The sequence below is a fragment of the Haemaphysalis longicornis genome, unplaced genomic scaffold (assembly GCF_048455015.1).
Source record: "Haemaphysalis longicornis isolate Haplotype H1 unplaced genomic scaffold, Haemaphysalis longicornis Haplotype H1 scaffold_1, whole genome shotgun sequence".
In the NCBI taxonomy this organism is placed as follows: Eukaryota; Metazoa; Arthropoda; class Arachnida; order Ixodida; family Ixodidae; genus Haemaphysalis; species Haemaphysalis longicornis.
Genome location: NW_027526203.1, coordinates 313,050,910 through 313,068,000, shown reverse-complemented (window position 1 = coordinate 313,068,000; position 17,091 = coordinate 313,050,910). Strand labels below are relative to the sequence as shown.

The following is a 17,091-nucleotide window of genomic DNA, read 5'->3' as shown; positions in this document are numbered from 1 at the left end:
CAGGATGTCGCCCTTCCTCCTTTTTGTCAGGCCTCCCACCAGTGTTCCTAGCCCTGATACCTGTGGTGGCCTCATTTGGGAAGCCTGCAGGCGCACCTTCTCAAGCTGCAACGGCTCTTGGTGCAGTCACCCAGGCATACCAACTTCAGATGAGGAGGAGCCTTTTTCATGACTGCAGACACACAAAGAACTTGCAGTTTGTACATTCGGCAAGGTTTTTACAGCTGGGCACCCTTCCTAATACCAACTCTTCTATTTTGCCCAAACGTAAAACAGGCCGTGCGAACCTTGGTTATATCAGAGTTAAAGGACTGGTTATACCTAAACCCTACATGCCTGTAATAAAGTACTGTGTATGAAAGATGCAATTTCTTTCATCCTGGATTAGTTTACTATGGAGTGGTGCAATGGCTGTATACAGAATTTGGCAGCATCCACTGGAGACGGTTGTAAATAGAGAGCAAAGGAACAGTACAGCTGTTAGCGCCTAGTGTAACTCTTTTTGATGTTTTGGCCTTCTGTTATGATGGCCTCTTCATCTGCACAAGAGAGCCATCATAGTGTGGCTATTCATGGTACACAGTTGACGTGTAAAAGCAGGCAAACCACACTGTGCGTGCCAGGCGTTGCACGTGCTCCTCTTTCTTGATTCCTTGGCATCCTTTCACTCAGGTTGGCTTTGCACACAGGACAGGTTTTTTACGAGCGGCACACATCTCGCGCACTCTCGCGCTAAAAGCTCGTGCTAAAATTGGCATGCCTTTGCATCCTGGTCAGCAATATGCCATGCTGTAAGCATTACAACAACAATGGTGTATGGTGAGGAAGACGATGATGTCCTTTGGTTTGGGAAGCAGTGGAATTTCATCCCACTCGCAACTACTGCGAGCAGGAGTGTCATGCCCCACTAACAAGAGCAGTAGCATAAACAATGTAAAAAGTCAGCCCCCAGCGCAGACTGAATCTCTTTGATAAACAGCCTACTACCGGTTCCAGCATTAAAAAAGGAGTGGTTCTGCCATTACCCGCAACTAATTGCAACGTATCATTGACAGCCATCATTGATAGCCTCTCATGAATGTTTTATGTCAGCAAAAAGACAAGACAAAAGTGCAAGGTTAGAACCTCAGTTGTTTATGAAGCCTCATTTGTCGGAAAAGCTTCGTAGGCAATAAATATGCTCAAAGAGCTCATCTGAAGACTCCAGCATGAGCCGAAAGCCGCGTGGATAGGTGGCAAATACTGCCAGCTTAGTACCTTCAAAACCAAACAAAGAATGCATATAAACAGAAACTATGAACCCGTAAGTGTGTGAAGCACACCTTTTGGGTGAACGCATACCAATATGCCAGTATAAAAATAGTGCACATCATGATCACTGTCATCACAACTGTGGCGCATTAATGGACATTTTGAAAACGGCAAGCCACAACATTCACTCACATGCACACTATCACTCAGTGCACCTTTGCTGCGCTTTCGGTGTAATTTACTATCCTAAGTGCATTCCTCTTCAAAAGCAGAGGACAGGCTGGCACTTCACTTTGTTAGACAAACTGTCTACCTTGGGGCACCACCATAAATTTTTTCAACATGTATTTACATTTTACAGCTTAATCTTGCATTGCACTGAAAATAACACACGAAAAAGCAATATGTCTTGCAGCTACATCCATACGATAAAAAAGAAATACCGTTTACATATAGGTATGCTCTGCCATAAAACAGATGTAGTTAGGTAAATAGTATTGTAAAACTGCATATTTAGGAACAGGACAGGTGCATAAGCAGTATTTAAAACATTTCTTCAGTATTTAAAACATTTCTTCATTGCAGTCTTTTAGTGCAGCTTGGCAGCTAAAACAATTTACAAGCGGTAGTATTTTGGCTCTTAGCATGCCATCAGAAATATTTAGAAGCTCAGAGCATTGTCTTCACTTTGGCCTCTAAAAGCTTTCCAAAGTTGTTTCACCAAAGAGATTGTGTTTATGGAAGATTTTGTCTTTGCTGTATCAAACCTACAGCGCTAAAAGTGCAAGACTGAAAACCTCACCGGATTGATGCCTACAAAGTTTCCCTCTAGTGAAAGCCCGCTGAAGCACACTTCTGAACCAAAGCAGCAGCTGAATCAACCTTTACCATTTCCGTTGTTAACATAGAGCCTGATTTGTGACACAGTACTAAGCCTCCAGCCTGTGTAACCATGCGTGGCCGAACCTACACCACAACTCACCTGGACATGAAGAAGACCTCCTAACCTATTTACATGATTGTGATAGTTAATTGGCTGGCCTTTTTTTTCTTTTTCCCCAGGAACTTGCACAGAAAAATGACTGCCAGGATTGATGATTCGGGCAACTGCATGGTGTTCTAAACTGACAATCGAACGGGCCCACTGTGTCGTCCATATGATGGGATTAGTTGAGATCAGCAACCAGAAAGATTGGAGCTGCCTCGAAATGCCGAGCAAGTGGCCACTCCAACCAAAAAAAAAAAAAAGAGGGGGGGGATAAACAGTGGAGATGCATGCTTGTGCAAAGGTGAACTTGAGTGTAACGCACAGTAATTTTCACCTCCCTCAAAACAATTGGGTGCATATTTTCCCAACTGCTCCAACAGCAGGGGACGTGTGCGCTCAATTGGGCTCATGCTTGCCACGTCACAGAGTATCAGACCTCGTTCCAAGACGTGGTCCTAGCTTGAAAGGCAAAAAATGTCCCACAAGTGGCACGGCCATTGTATGGGAATGCAGCTAAGAGATTTTGAATTGAGTGCTGAGGGACAGTGAGGACTGGAACATGCTTTCTGCCTGATAGAGCAAGAGTTATACCACAAAATCCCAAGACATAGCCCACCAATGTCAGGCAGCAAGTCTGACAGCCGTAAAGAATGAGAGGTGTTCAGTGGTTCACGATGCCAAAAGGAATAAAGTACAGTTACAAGCACCTTGCTTTGTAATAAGCTTAGCCTTCAGTGGTAAGGGTTGCAGTTATGCCTAGACGTGTTTGAAGCTGCATCCCACTCAAGCCGCGAACTTCTGGAACACATGGCTCTGGAATGAACTGTCCCCACTTCGAAGCAGATAAAAATGGTCCCACAAATGACACTGCCCATACCTGCCCCACACAGTTTCTACAGACAGCGCAAGAAAGGAGAGACCCTGCTTTTGTCCTCCTCCGAGGCTTGCCCCACCGCATGGCTCTACCGAGCACGAGGTGGTGGATTTTGATGGCAGCAAAAAACGAAAATTCCCACATGTTAAGGTGGTTCTGTTTTAAACTAGGAGGTAGACCAAGAAAACTGCAATATGGGTGAGCTGGTGGAGATTCACGATGAACGACCAGCACACTCGGTGTCCTCATTTTGTAGTGCCGGTCATGCATCGTGCATTAGGAGGAGGATGCCGAGTACAAATTTCAATTCAATCATGTGTTCACCTGGTATGCAAATCTCCATACACAGCTGACCCTGCAGACTTCGGAATCCACAAAAAGGGAGAAACTTGCTTTAAGTTTGACTAAGGTAATCTAGAGTGCAATAGCCACACGTGGCTAATGCATTTCCAGACAAACAAATCATGCTGACCCTTGCACAGGGCCCGTGCACATACCCTGCAGACACCTTCACTCGGATATCACCTCAGCCTCCTAACCTGAGACGGTTTATTATAGTTGGCACTGGCAAGTAACATGTGAAGAACTATCCTTCATTCAATCATGGATAAACCATAGTTCAAATGGAAAATAAAAAAAGACGCCACACTAGTATTTCCTCCTGAACCCATGATGAGTCCCTCGCAGACCTCATAGGTACTTCGGTCAAACCAAAATATTGTTTCAAGAGGGGATTTTTTTTTGCCCGAAGTGTGTGCCAGACAATGTGCACAGGCACATTGTCTGGCACACAATGGCTTGTTCAAAACTGAAATGTACCTGCACAGACGTTAAAATTGACAAGATTTCAGTTATGCCATGTGCAGATTCACGGATGCTTACGAGCCTCCAAACTTCTTAACTTCTTGTGCAGCCACCACTCAGGCAGCTCCAGGTGACCAAACACACCTGATTTGATTTGATTGATTATAGGGTTTAACGCGCCGACGCAACGCAGGCGATGAGGCGCGCCGTAGTGGAGGGCTCCGGATTAATTTTGACCACCTGGGGATCTTTATCGTGCGCCGAAATCTCGTACACACGGGCGACCAAACACACCTAAATGCATCTTGAGATATGGGCTCAAATATACACATTTCACACGTTATCACGCAGGGAAAAGGGTGCATTGCAGGGAAAAGGGTGCATTGATATTTATTCATGAAGGAGTTATATAAGAAAATGGCAGATGACTAATTTTGATTATCGCTGGGAAAGATGAACTAAGGTATCAGAAAAAAAGCCCCCCCAACGGATATAGAAAGACAACATATTGCATAAGAGCGCCTAGGTTCCCAAGTAGAAGTAGGGTAATCTGGCTTAATTGCTTTTATGTCAACTGCAGCCACTTAAGCTGCTAAGACAAGATGGCAACGGCAACAGGAATCCGAAAAGAAAAAAAAAGAAGACAGCCAGACTACCTAAATTTGTGTCAGTAAACCACTGCAGTCATGAAAGGAATTGAAGCTATCAAAACAGCGCAACAAAATAAAGCAGGGCTTAAATCTTCTAGCAGTCTTAACCTTCCATTCCTTTCTGGGAAAACAACAATAAAGTGCAACAGCTTAAGTATAGATGGCTGCTGTATAAGGGTGTGAGGGGCTGCAGCCTCTGCGATTATCAGTGCCGCATTCACTGCAGACTGTCCAAACCGCAATCTGTAGCTTCTGCTCTTTTGGACTACGCAGACTATCTGGGAGTCCCGGACTGCCTAAGATGCAGCACCCCCATTTCTCTGCAGACGTCTTATTATGGTGCTTTCTGTCTAAAGAAAGTCCTTACAGACTTTACAGGATTATTAAATAGAAGAGAAAAAGCGAGGTGAAAAAAACAATAAATTTAAATTACACGGTTTTAAGTGCCAAAGCTTCACCTGGGCTACGAAGCCTGCCGTAGTGGAGGGCTATGATTGACAGTCTGGGAATCTTTAACCCTTTTAGGGTTAATGACGTGCATGTACGTCCCCGGCAAACACCTTCAAAATGGTCAATGATGTACATGTACATCATCGCTAGTATTTTTAAAAAGCGCGCCTTTTTCAATCATTTTTCTGGGTTGGTATGTGCTGCCACACTGCGGAAATACGTGAAATTTTTTTGTTGCGCCGCTGGATCTTTTCTTTTTTTATGCTTTACTACAGCAGTGTGCCTGCTATTGCTTGCACATCGGGTCACATGTAGGTGCGTGGCGGCTGGTTTCGGTTTCGTCTTCTGTGCGCTTCCCGCTTCTTGCGTCCGTGAAACTCATGCGCTTCGTGCGCTTCTTGTGCCTGCGAAACTTTCTTAACAATTTTTTTGTAATTCATTAATAAACCATGTGTATGTAACAACACAAACAATATTTTGTCACCTTATGATCACCCTAAAAAAATTACAATTTTTTTCTCGAAATAGATTTGTCTGAAGAATTTATACCAGCAACAAAAAAAATCGACCCTGGGGGGTAGCATTTGGCGAAACATACGACCCTCAAAGGGTTAAAGTGCGCCAAAATCTCGACACACAGGCGTTTTAGCTTTTTGCCTCCATCTTAAAACCGGCTTCCATGGCCAGGATTGAAGCTGCATCCTTGGGCACAACACCTTAGCCACTGAGCCGTGGCGGCGGGTAAAACCAAATAAAAATTACTAAATACACTCGGTCGTAATTGCGTTGGTAGATTGCTTGCTAGCGTGCATCATGAGCAGTGGACGTGTTTTTTGTCACCAGAATTCTTGTGCTCATGTAAACTTTAGGCAACTTTGGTGGCCCTGAACAATAAGGGTGTCTGGGGTTTTCTTTTTGTTTTTCTCAATACACCTTCTCATTCTCAAAAAAGGAAATTGATGCTGTGAAACTGGGCCACCCAACCAGCAGGTTGGGTGGCCCAGTTTCACAGCATCAATTTCATAACTGTTGTATCACGACACTTGGTCTGAGCAAAATAAAGCAAAGTGCTATGTGCACACAAATTGACGTGAAAAACGCATAGGCTTGTTTGGGGAGATTTATTAAGTAGGTAGCCGAACTGTAACGGTGCGATGTTTCGGATGAAGGCAGCCCCCAACCACTGCCGGTTGTGGGAAACCAGAGTGAAGGACTTTCATTCCTCCACACCACATTTAACTCAGCTGAAAACACTAGTTGCAAGAATGCAATTCCAGCAAGAATACAGTGCAACTTTGCTTCACAAGTGTGCACATACAAATGGCAAATGTATAGATATATTTTTACCTTGCTAACTTCAGCACTGGCTTGCTGCAATGTTACCACCAATCAATGATGAAAAAAAGAAGGAGGGAAGGGGCAAGCCACCAAGAAAACACTGCAAACATTACACCAGCATGGCTCAAGAGCTAACAAGTGCCCATGCTTTACAAAAGTTACAAGTTGAAAACTTGCAGTGCTTAATTAAGTTGAATCTAAATTTCTCTTTACACATTCAAGGCATTAACTATAAATAAATTCCTTTTAGCCAGTTCGAGCGAGAGACAGTGTCAAAAAAAAAGACATGTTCTTCCAACCATATAATTTCCCCAGCAGTATTAAAAACATTTCTTTAAGGCTAATACACAGGATGTTACTTCGATAATTGGAACACTTAAAATTTTTTTCCAGAGCAAACCACTGCTTGGTTCGCGCTCAAACTTCATACGAAGGTCGCATTTTGTGGTCTATTTTGTTTGACACTGGGAACACCGACGGTACTTCCCTGTTTATTCTGAAAATAAATAAAAACTATTTTCACCAATGGGAAAATGGCGGCCAATTTGGACGTGCGAGCCAGTGCAAGCTGATCTTGGAACGATGGCGCCACCTGGGGTATGCAGAGCGAAACATGCGATGGGGATTCACAATAGGAAGGAGCCAAATGAGGCTGCAGATGATTATAAAACCTATTTCATCCCAAGTTTACGATGATCACAAACAGTTGCATAACAGCTGAAACCAATCACAATAAAATACCCCCACTGTTCATTGTTGCCTATAACTGGTGGATTTGTTTCCTCGCCTGGTTTCACATTTTCTGATTGTCTGCTACCTCATTTCACTCCTTCCTACCGTGAAAGGAGCCAAATGAGGTAGCAGACGATCAGAAAACCTGGTTTCATATTTTCTGACTGTCTGCTACCTCATTTGGCTCCTTCTTGTTGTAGAAAGAGTGTGAATACCCATCGTCTCTTTCGCTCTGCATACCCCAGGTGGCGCCGTTGTTCCATGATCAGCTTGCACTGGCTTGCATGTCCAAATCGGCCGCCATTTTCCCATAGGTGAAAATCGTTTTTATTTATTTTCAGAATAAACAGGTAAGTACCGTCGTTGTTCCCGGTGTCAAGCAAAATTGACCACAGAATGCAACCTTCGAGTGTGAAGTTTGAAAAAAATTTAGTGTTCCAATTATCGTCATAACACCCTGTATCTCTCTTATCAGTGGTATTTAGTAAGTTTATGCTACCTATGTTGTTCATCAACACAGCTGCCACTTTCTCACGATACAAAAATAAGGCTAAAATCTTTTTGTTCCTAAGCAGTTTCACAGTTGCGCATTGCTACATGCACACACACACACATACACACACACACACACTAATTCTCTGCAGTCACACCCACATCGCATCAAAGCCACAGAAAACACAACTCCGTCCAACAGGTGTCCTTCTGTGACAGACTTCTGGCTACTCCAAACCCACTTCAAGTTCATTTTTCTTTTTTTTTTTTTTCAGTAAGCATGCAAGGAAGCAAATGGCAGGTTTGAGATATTCAGTGTGCACAATAGAAAAGTGGAAACTTTAGTAACACGTGTCTGCACAAACTAATTAATACACATCACACCAAAAGAGCATAAAAAATACAGTGACATCATGTAGACAGGACCTTCACGCTTCTGCATTACTTTTTTTTCCTTTTTACTCCGGAGAGATCAGTATCAACTGCAACCAAAGCACGAAAAAAATATGTAATAAATGACTGCATGAAGCATCTCCGAATGAGGGCTATGCCCACGATGCTGTTTTTCAGCCAGCACACACTTATTGACAGTGATGCCCTTCCTAGCCACACAGTTTTGCATGGTGTTGTCGAATCTGTAACATACTTTGCTCTCGGACAATCTCCTGACAACTTTCTCACGAGAAATGTGAAAAGAGGGCAAAAGCAAACTGAACGAAACACTGTCATATAGGCATACACACCAGCCACTGTACAGCTGACAATGTATAGGTACAAACGACCAGATCTAGAATCTGTACACTCACTTACAGCACTAAGTAGGTACTAAACCCCTATAAAAGAATCAGGAAGGCCAGTTTAAACAAACAATGTGTGGATGATACAAGCACCAGCAATCGGCTGTTACGTTTGCATTGTGAAGCAGACCTGACCAGAACAGCATGAATTACGAAAACGCGACAGTGCACACTAGAAAGCTTCAAAATTTGAACGGCCACAAAGAAGAGCTGAAGGAACAGTGTGCACCCAAGTGTCTGGACTACCACAGTGTTCCTCAAACTGTGTTACCCTGCAAAACATTAAAAACACCCTCTTCCCTCTTTGGAATACCGCGAGCTTTTCAATATCAGTGCATGAATGGCATAACACGATGCTAAAATATAATTTTATAGCTGGTGCAATCTGAGTGAATCGGCTGGGCTCTTTTGTCAAGTTCCCGTCACCCATCTTGATTTGCGTTAACCTCTGACCAAGAGATGGGGGAAAAAAAAAAAAGTGTAGTTTGGCATGTATGGGATACTTCTAATCACGATCTCTGACAAAAGCATCCTTGGTGAGCTCTCTCTCTCAAGTACAGTTGATATTGAGTTGTATTGTCCACACATCATCGAGACTGCCCCTTTGTGTTCTTTCCCAAGACTTCTGTATCCACTTTGACAAGCGATTTAATATTTAAGATGCTAAACAACCTTGCCCCTTTTCCCACACTGTTGACCATATCTAATTTATCTGTTATTTGTGAAGTCACTATGCCTTGTGCAACGTCAAGCCTTGCATATTTGCCACAGCAATATTGATGTTCTGAGCAGCGAACAGTTTCGAGGAGAACGCGATTATTTTGTCTCGCCATACATCACTCGTCACATAAGCAAATGGCGTAATAAGCAACAAGCGAGGCGTGTTCTGTGCACTGAAAGGCTGCACATCTTCCAATGCCTACCTGGTGCAGAACTTTTTCAGCAAGTGTTTTTTCTTCTTTCTTCTAATCAGCCGTCATTGTGCAACAGTGAGTGCAGGCATATGTTCCCATTATGCGTGCCACGAAGGGGGACATGTAACAACAAGGCATCAGGCAGCCCGCAGAGATACGAAACACGGACCTTTCTGAACCAAGGCAGAGCTCACCTGCGTCTCTACACTGATTTTTCTGGGCAGGACAATGAGATGCCTACTGTTCGGAAACTAAATTTAAGAGCAGTGAAGACCCACACCTTCAATGCATTTATACATTAAACAAACGGGTATTTAGGTCCTGTGTTACCTTTAAATGCCTAACCAGAGGTCCTTTCCCTCATAGCCTTCAGCCTCATGGGTACACCCCTCTTAGGATACTCAACGTGAAGCATTTGTAAGTGAACATCTTGCGATCTCTTAGGCTGTTGGGCATGGGACAAATGAGCAACAGGATTGCATAGGTTCCGCTCCTATGGTCCCTAAGAAAGCCTTTGCGTCGCTCAGTTTTTCAGTTTTTGCAAGGAAGCATTACGACCCTAAGGTAACATCTAATGCCACCTGCTGTGCACAATTTTGTCATCTGACTACCTCAAAAGTGAGAGAAATACAAGGGATCAGCCCTCAACTAGTGCCAACATTTTAACAACTCATTCACTGAAATGTTGGCACACGCTTGAAGCTTGATGTTAGACCGCTGTTCCACATAATTTTGGTGCTGGCCCTGTGACTCCTTGCTGTTGCGTTTTGGATGGACATGAAATGAGCGCTGGTGATGACGCATACTTGCCTCAAATCATATAATCTCCAAGCTAAGCTAGACGAGGGTGTCGCCAAAGCCACTTATAGTAATGCTAGTTAGAACAGAATATTGGATTCAACAACAAACACCATGGCACAGTTAGTTCCTCCGTGTGTGCTTGTGGTAAAAGACACCAGCTAGTACTACTCTGCAATCTCATTTTATAGGTTAAAACAGTTGGATCTGACTAGAGTGAACCAATAACTGGAAAACAGCCCAAAATTTTCACAAAAATCTGCAGGACACTGTGAACCCTGTACAAAGTGCACTCCTGTATTGTCATTACCTTAACCCTCAAAATTAACTAAGTGCTTCATTGCACACTTCGTTGCAGATGTACTTCACCATAGTGGCTTGCTGTGAAACAAGCATATTGTAATTTGTTTTGGTACCTGCACTGTCATCAACTACTTCGAAGCTTATTTTGTTAACGTTCTACACAACCAGCTCTTAACAATTGTTGGTAGAACCCTCTCTTAACATTGACATTTACCCACACTTATACATTTTTATAGGTAGGTAACTGTACTTGTAGAAAACTTACTAAAATTTTAGCTCACCAATTCAAACTGAACATTTGCTGCATAGATGCTGAGCAGTGTCTGACATCAAACCATGGCAGTGTCTAATAGTTAGTCATCACTGTCAAGGAACCCTTGCTTTCTTTCACTGCAATTTTGTTTTAGTACTTAATTTAAATAAAATAATTTTGCTCATTTAGCACTATTGTAACTAAATTAACTTCACATTTTATCACTACAGCTAGAGAAATTAAGCAGCCCTGAAACTGTGGTGAAAAACTGGCAAGTGGTAACAATGCCTTAGGGTTTGTTGCTAGAATTTGCAAATGTAGATGAAAAATGTTCACTGTTGGGCATGAGAGGTTGGGAATAATGCTCAAGAGACCTTCTGGCTTAACACTGCACTATGCTGATTGATACTGCAGGCAATTCGATTTTCTGAACGTGTTTAGGCGCCTGAAGCCCTAACTGAAAACTTGGAATATTGGAAGGAATGAAAAGAGCACTTCAGAACAAAATGAATTGCATGCTGTGACACAGCATCGAGTTACATGCGTACCAAAACATACAGCGGGTACCACACCTCAATCCAAATTGACCTTTGTCATCTACAGGAGGTTGCACCTGGTGTGCTGGTGCTGTAGTAGGCCATGTTGTGCTTTCCGTGCAAGGTTATCAACACGAATTACAGCCAATCTGATTTACCTGTGCGTATCTGGCGGAACTGGGCCCTCCTATGCTTAGAGCCCTGTAAAGCAGAGTATTATAACCCTGTCACTACCACCACCTCTTTACACTTGCGCACAGTGACATAGGCATAGGAGAAACCCCAGCCCCAACATCGACCCCCTTTCTTTTCATGAAAGCAAAACCCAGCTATGCCATGCATAAACTGCTCTCCACATCTGACATTTACTTTGTACATTAAATTCTCTTCCTAATGCACTACATTTGTGCGGACCGCAGCAATGAGGGGAAAAAAAAATGAACAGAAAAAAAAAAAGAAAAAACAAGGTCTTTGGAGTCACTGAACTGTGTTACACACAGCTCAGCTCTACAACTTTCCACACACAGCAGTGTGAATTTGAAGTCACATTAACGTAATACAATTGGCTATAGGCTTTACTGATGGGTCGCTTAGCCAAACCAACAGCATCAGCACATAAAGTCTTAAAGAGCAATGCAGACAAAATTCAAGTTTGCTTCCTTCGAAAGATTGCCTCGTTAGAACAACACTGACACCACTTATTTAGCGAAAACTTCACTCAAATAAGCTATATAGTTAGGAAAAATTACAATTGCCATGCAACCCACTAGCTCATTTCCCGCACTAGAACCTATGACGTATTATGGGCAGCTGTGCGATTGGCTGCAGCTGGCAAAATCCAACGAAAATTAAACAGGGGTTATAGCTTGCAGAACGACCTTTTGCACTTAAATTTAATGCATATTCTATTTATAGCAGTAAGAATGGTGGGGTAAAGAATGGAAGTTACGAACGCACACGTAAACATAGAAGCACCAGTGCGTACTGTGCCCACTATGCCGGTTATAGCTGCACAGCCGTCCAGTGCGTTGAGCTTACACTGGCCGACTGGCATAACAAACACTGTCTTCTGCGACTCCATTTGTCGAGCATGCCCAATGTTTCACGAAACGAGTACTATGCACCGTAACAGACATTATCCAGAGACAAATCCAGTCAAAAACAAAGCGAGGGTGGAGAGTGGACTTGAACGGTAAGGTGGCGCCATCTAGGAAGACTGACAGCAAACAAAGGTTCGGATGTTCACTCCAGCTCTAGTCTGCCTACTTACGTTCACTTCAGTACTTGCTCTAGATACGTCATCGCAGACGTCACAAAACACTATTCAACGAGAGAATCAAAATTATGGCCTAAATTGTTTAATTTCTCAGTGAATAAAGCATCGTTCGGTCCCGGACAAGCACTGGGGGCACTAATGCACCGAATATTTCGAATAAACCAAACCTGTATTTTGTCTGCATGGCCCCTTTAACTATGGCCAAGTGCTACTCATAAAGTGAAGTTGCTTTCCCTTGCATAAAATGTAGAGTGCAAGTAAAGGAGGATAAAAGAACTATCAAGCTTTTACCTTGTGGCATTTTTTTAAATGTTAGAGAAGTGTCTGAAGAGACAATTTTGGCAGAATTGAATGAAAGCACGATTTGAAAACTGAATGTTTGCCTTGTCGAAGTAATGAAGCAGCAATAAAGTAGTGCATATCTGAGCCTGTCAACTCTTTGTAAACACACTCGTGTTGAGCTGCCAGAATTTATTGTATACTTTGCCTGCTTTACAAAGCTGTGTAAAAGCCCATTAGCAATCGACCATCCTGATGTTATCGAAACACAAGTGCAATGTGAATATCCACTCTGGTGGCAGAAAGTACTAAGCAAACCGCGCAGGACACTCCTGGCAATCCTTAGTGAGCTCAGCTGACTGGAAGCTCAGTTCCCTTTTTTCTTTTACATGAGCACGCTTCATCAAGCATTGTTCAGTGCTGCTTCCGCTGTTTATTTTGAAACCACCCTGTCAAGCAGAACAGTTTCCTACTAACACTAGTTCCCTCGTAAGCTACAAATAGTTAAAAAAAATATGTACAATCAAAATAAAAATGAGCTGTAAAGGGCTACAGTCAGAGGCAATCTTTTCGAGCACATCGCACATAGCTTGAGACAGCTTTTAAAAAACTTTTTGGCGGTTTTTCTCTTTCAACATTGATGGCACGCAAATATTTGCGCAAAGACACGGATAAAGACAGCAGTGAGCGATAGCATGTATTGGCATGCTAGTAAGCGGTGGCAGGCTTTCGAAGTGCAATAGCATTACAATTGTGCGCCCATTGGTAAAATTAAAATGTCAGCACACAAGCACGCATGAAGCAGCACAGTGGTTAGGTGAGCCAGCAAGGAGCACAAACTTCTTCGGCATGGTGCCAGCAAATGACGCTTACTTGTGCGCAAGAAGTGTGACAACTGCCGCAGCCCACCAGCAACGGTGGTCCTGCTGGCTGCAAAAGGTGCCGTGCTGGCCTGGTAGGCAGACACTGCAGTACTCTGGCCTGTGAGAAGGCTCCACCATTCCAATGCCGGGCAACGCCAGTACAATTGTTGGACGTTCACATTGGCCAAGTTACCCCTTTTTCTGTACAGCCTGAATAATGACTCACACTACATGTGGCTTCATTTAACGCAGCCAAGCGGGCACCGTCAAGATGGCTTGGCCCAACGGGCTCGTCATTTGCATTTAGAATTCCATAAATCACTTCAGAACAGCTTCAAAGGAAAATATGGAGACATAAGTGTGTCACCAGTACTTTAGGGCTTTACATGGTCAATTTGCACATTTTAAGCACAAGCTTCCCCTTTCAAAAATAACAGTCACCTGCCACTGCAAAACAAACAAAGATCCTGATGTGCCAGCACATTAACAGCAATAATCAGTCCTTGCGGCCAGGGCACTGAGGGTTGGCATAAAATACTCAAGGCTGACATGTGGCGCACTGGTGCTCACAGAAGTTTCGCCTGCCACGTGTCCCAAGTGTCTTTTTACAACTTGCCAACTCCACTAGAGAACCAAGTGGCCAGTTGTGACCCTGCCTCACATCTCAAGGCTACGGATACCTGGACGTAAGCTGCACTGCACAGCCTATGCACGGTTGGTCGCACAGCACAGCACGGTTGGTCACTTTCTCTCTTTACCCGACTGCTTGTCCTGCCTGCTACAAAATTTACACCTGGCTATATACCAGTGTTCCAGCATTCTCCAGCATTCTCACAGATTACGCACAACATGAATCTGCATTTGCGTCTGTTCTCTTCACAGAAAACATCTGACTCTGATTTGTGAGAACCTAGCAAGAGATGAAGTATTTAGCCCAAACATGTTAGGTTAGCTGCTATGAAGTGGAATCTATTCATGTGCAGAACCTCAATATTGTCAACCGCATCTTTAAATGCATATTGTAAAGCAAAGATATGGAAGCTGTGGGAATATGCCTTACTTGCCATTCGGTACAACTTCCTGAAGGTTAATTCAAAAGTTAAAAAGTGCTGCATACTGTGCGAGCCATTTTTTACCCTTTCTTTTTTCAGTCTGTGCAGTATCTGCAAACACAGAACCTGCAATATCACATGGAACCTGCAAGTCACTAGCAGTTTTTATGACTAATAGCACACACTTGAAGGCTATGCGCCATAGCAAGTTCTATCTTTTAAGTATATCATATTTGTAAGCATATCAGAGAATTGCAATCTTTTTCTTAGAATCGCAGTCATTAGTGCTTTGTCCATGCACCCGTGTTCCGAAACAGTTCACAGCTGTGGCTTGCGAGCCTGAATAAAACGTCACACATTGCGGGATAGCTATGAAAAACAGTAACCAAGGATGAAACCTATGGAGTATGGCACCTCAAATGCAGAGAAAAATTGTTACTAAGGCATCTATACTGCCTGTGGGAAGAACAGTGTGATCTCCTGGGAGGTTGCTTTGCCCCAGTTACCTAAAAAAAAAAAGCATGGCAAAACTTTAAATCCCCAACTCCGGAAAAAAAAAAAAAAGAAAAACACAGCACAGCTACTACTACATCTCAAACCAAGTCTTAATTCTACACTGGCAAACTAACCTGCCATAGTAAATCATCAAGCACTTTGGTGAGGCTGTATCTATGTGTAGATGTCACAACACATTACTACCAGAGCTTTAATTTCAGAAATTCTGACATGGCCAATGACGACGCCTTAGGAAACTGGACGGCTTCTTTAGATGTACTTCAGACCAGCTGAGTTGGGAATTACACACGACTTGATAGCACCTATGCAGTGGCATGGTTTGATAAAAGTACAAAACTGCAGTCAATGCAAGGAGCACTATAAAATGTTGGCGCAGTTTTGCCAAGTATCAAAGGCTTGGTTGACACTGAATGAAAGAGGAGAGGTCCCATTCACACGCACCCTAGAGTAACTGACAAACTGCACGTCAGTTTGGCAGTTGAGATACAGTGCTACAAAAACCAAATAGGTAGAAACAAAAAATAAAACAAGGAAAACTAACAAAAATTGAGCTCACAACAACTGAAATTTGTGCCGCACATTCAGTAATACACAGAGCTCAAGTACATGGTATCAGCAAACAGAATGCGCACAAAAGCAAGTACATGGAGATCAGTCGCCAAACATGATGCTTGCTCCAATCACGAGATCGGTACATGACAGACTACGACAGTGCCAATGTCAGGACATTAGAAAAAACTGTTGCACCTGATGGAGCTCTGTACAAAATAAAAAAAGAAAAAACAAGACCAAACTGAAGTGGCCTGTGCGGTACTTTGCAGCGTGGAAGTTGACATAGACATAAACTGCTTTTTCACATCAAATGAGACAGCAGGACTACATTCAGTTGTATAATACGAGAGTGCTTGGAAGAGCGCACACAGACTGCTCAGTGTGTTACATTTCCCTTTAAAAATCACAAAATGTCACTTCTGTTTGGCTGTCTGAAGCTGAACCGGTGTTAATAATAAAAAAAAAATCACCTATAAGGCCCAGCTGGGGTGCCATAGGCTGACAAAGGAATTGCCAGTGGCAAGCCTATACGGCCAGCTAAACGCCCGCAGCTCCACTCAAGGATTCGCAAAACGTGGCGGTGGCTACATGGCTCTTGCACCCCCATTTCACCACACATGCGCGCACCCATTTTCTAGACACACGCAGCGACTCCCCACACATCGACTAGGCCTTGCACTAGACACAGATGCCCACAAGTCACTAGAGGGGCTGTGAGAGCTTTGGAGTCCACAGCCGCCAGCAGTCCGTGCGATGCCTGAGCAAGAGAGGAGGCGGAGGAGGGCTGTCACTTCTTGAGCGCCCACTGCAGGTCGTCCGAGCGGGGCCGGCAGCCCGTGAGGGCCGAGATGACGGCCTCCAGGGCGGGCCAGAAATGCAGCTTCTCCAGCGGGTAGTTGAGCCAGCCCGTGGTGATGCAGAAGTAGGTCTCGTGGGGGGCCACGTGGTGGATCCGGTGGTGCTGCCGGGGAAGCACCACGTGCCACTCCTGGAGCAGCGTCACCCACCGGGGCAGCCCAAAGTAGGTGTGTGACCACTTGTGGATCTGCAAACGGCCGCCGGGCAACTCACTGCAGCACTGGGTACTCGAAAGACTCCAGGCAAATTAACTCCACTTTTTTTCAAAGGAATTGCGGCGAACAAAGAGAATACAACATCTCGATGGGTCTATTCATGCATGCACATATATATGCCAGCCTGTACATGCGGTACTGAAACCTTCTTCCATACGTTTAGGCTAGAAGAGGGTACCCTTCAGATGCCCCCACCCACTCTCTCACGCCCTACCCTTGCACCTGCTGTACCAAGAAAGATGAGTATGCATCCGACCCCTGCATCAAAGGCCAACACTGCACACAGCTTTGGAACTTCGA

At 43.9% G+C, this 17,091-nt stretch overlaps 1 protein-coding gene across 1 annotated transcript in view; it reads right to left on the bottom strand.

The window, feature by feature from the left end:
• Positions 1-6,123: 6,123 nt before the first annotated feature.
• Positions 6,124-17,091, bottom strand: part of Kua (Plasmanylethanolamine desaturase Kua) — a 77,444-nt gene continuing 66,476 nt past the window's right edge. The window contains exon 5 of the mRNA XM_077682003.1: positions 6,124-16,763. Coding sequence (XP_077538129.1) covers positions 16,506-16,763 — 258 coding nt within the window. The 3' untranslated portion in view covers positions 6,124-16,505. The remainder of the gene's footprint in view (positions 16,764-17,091) is intronic.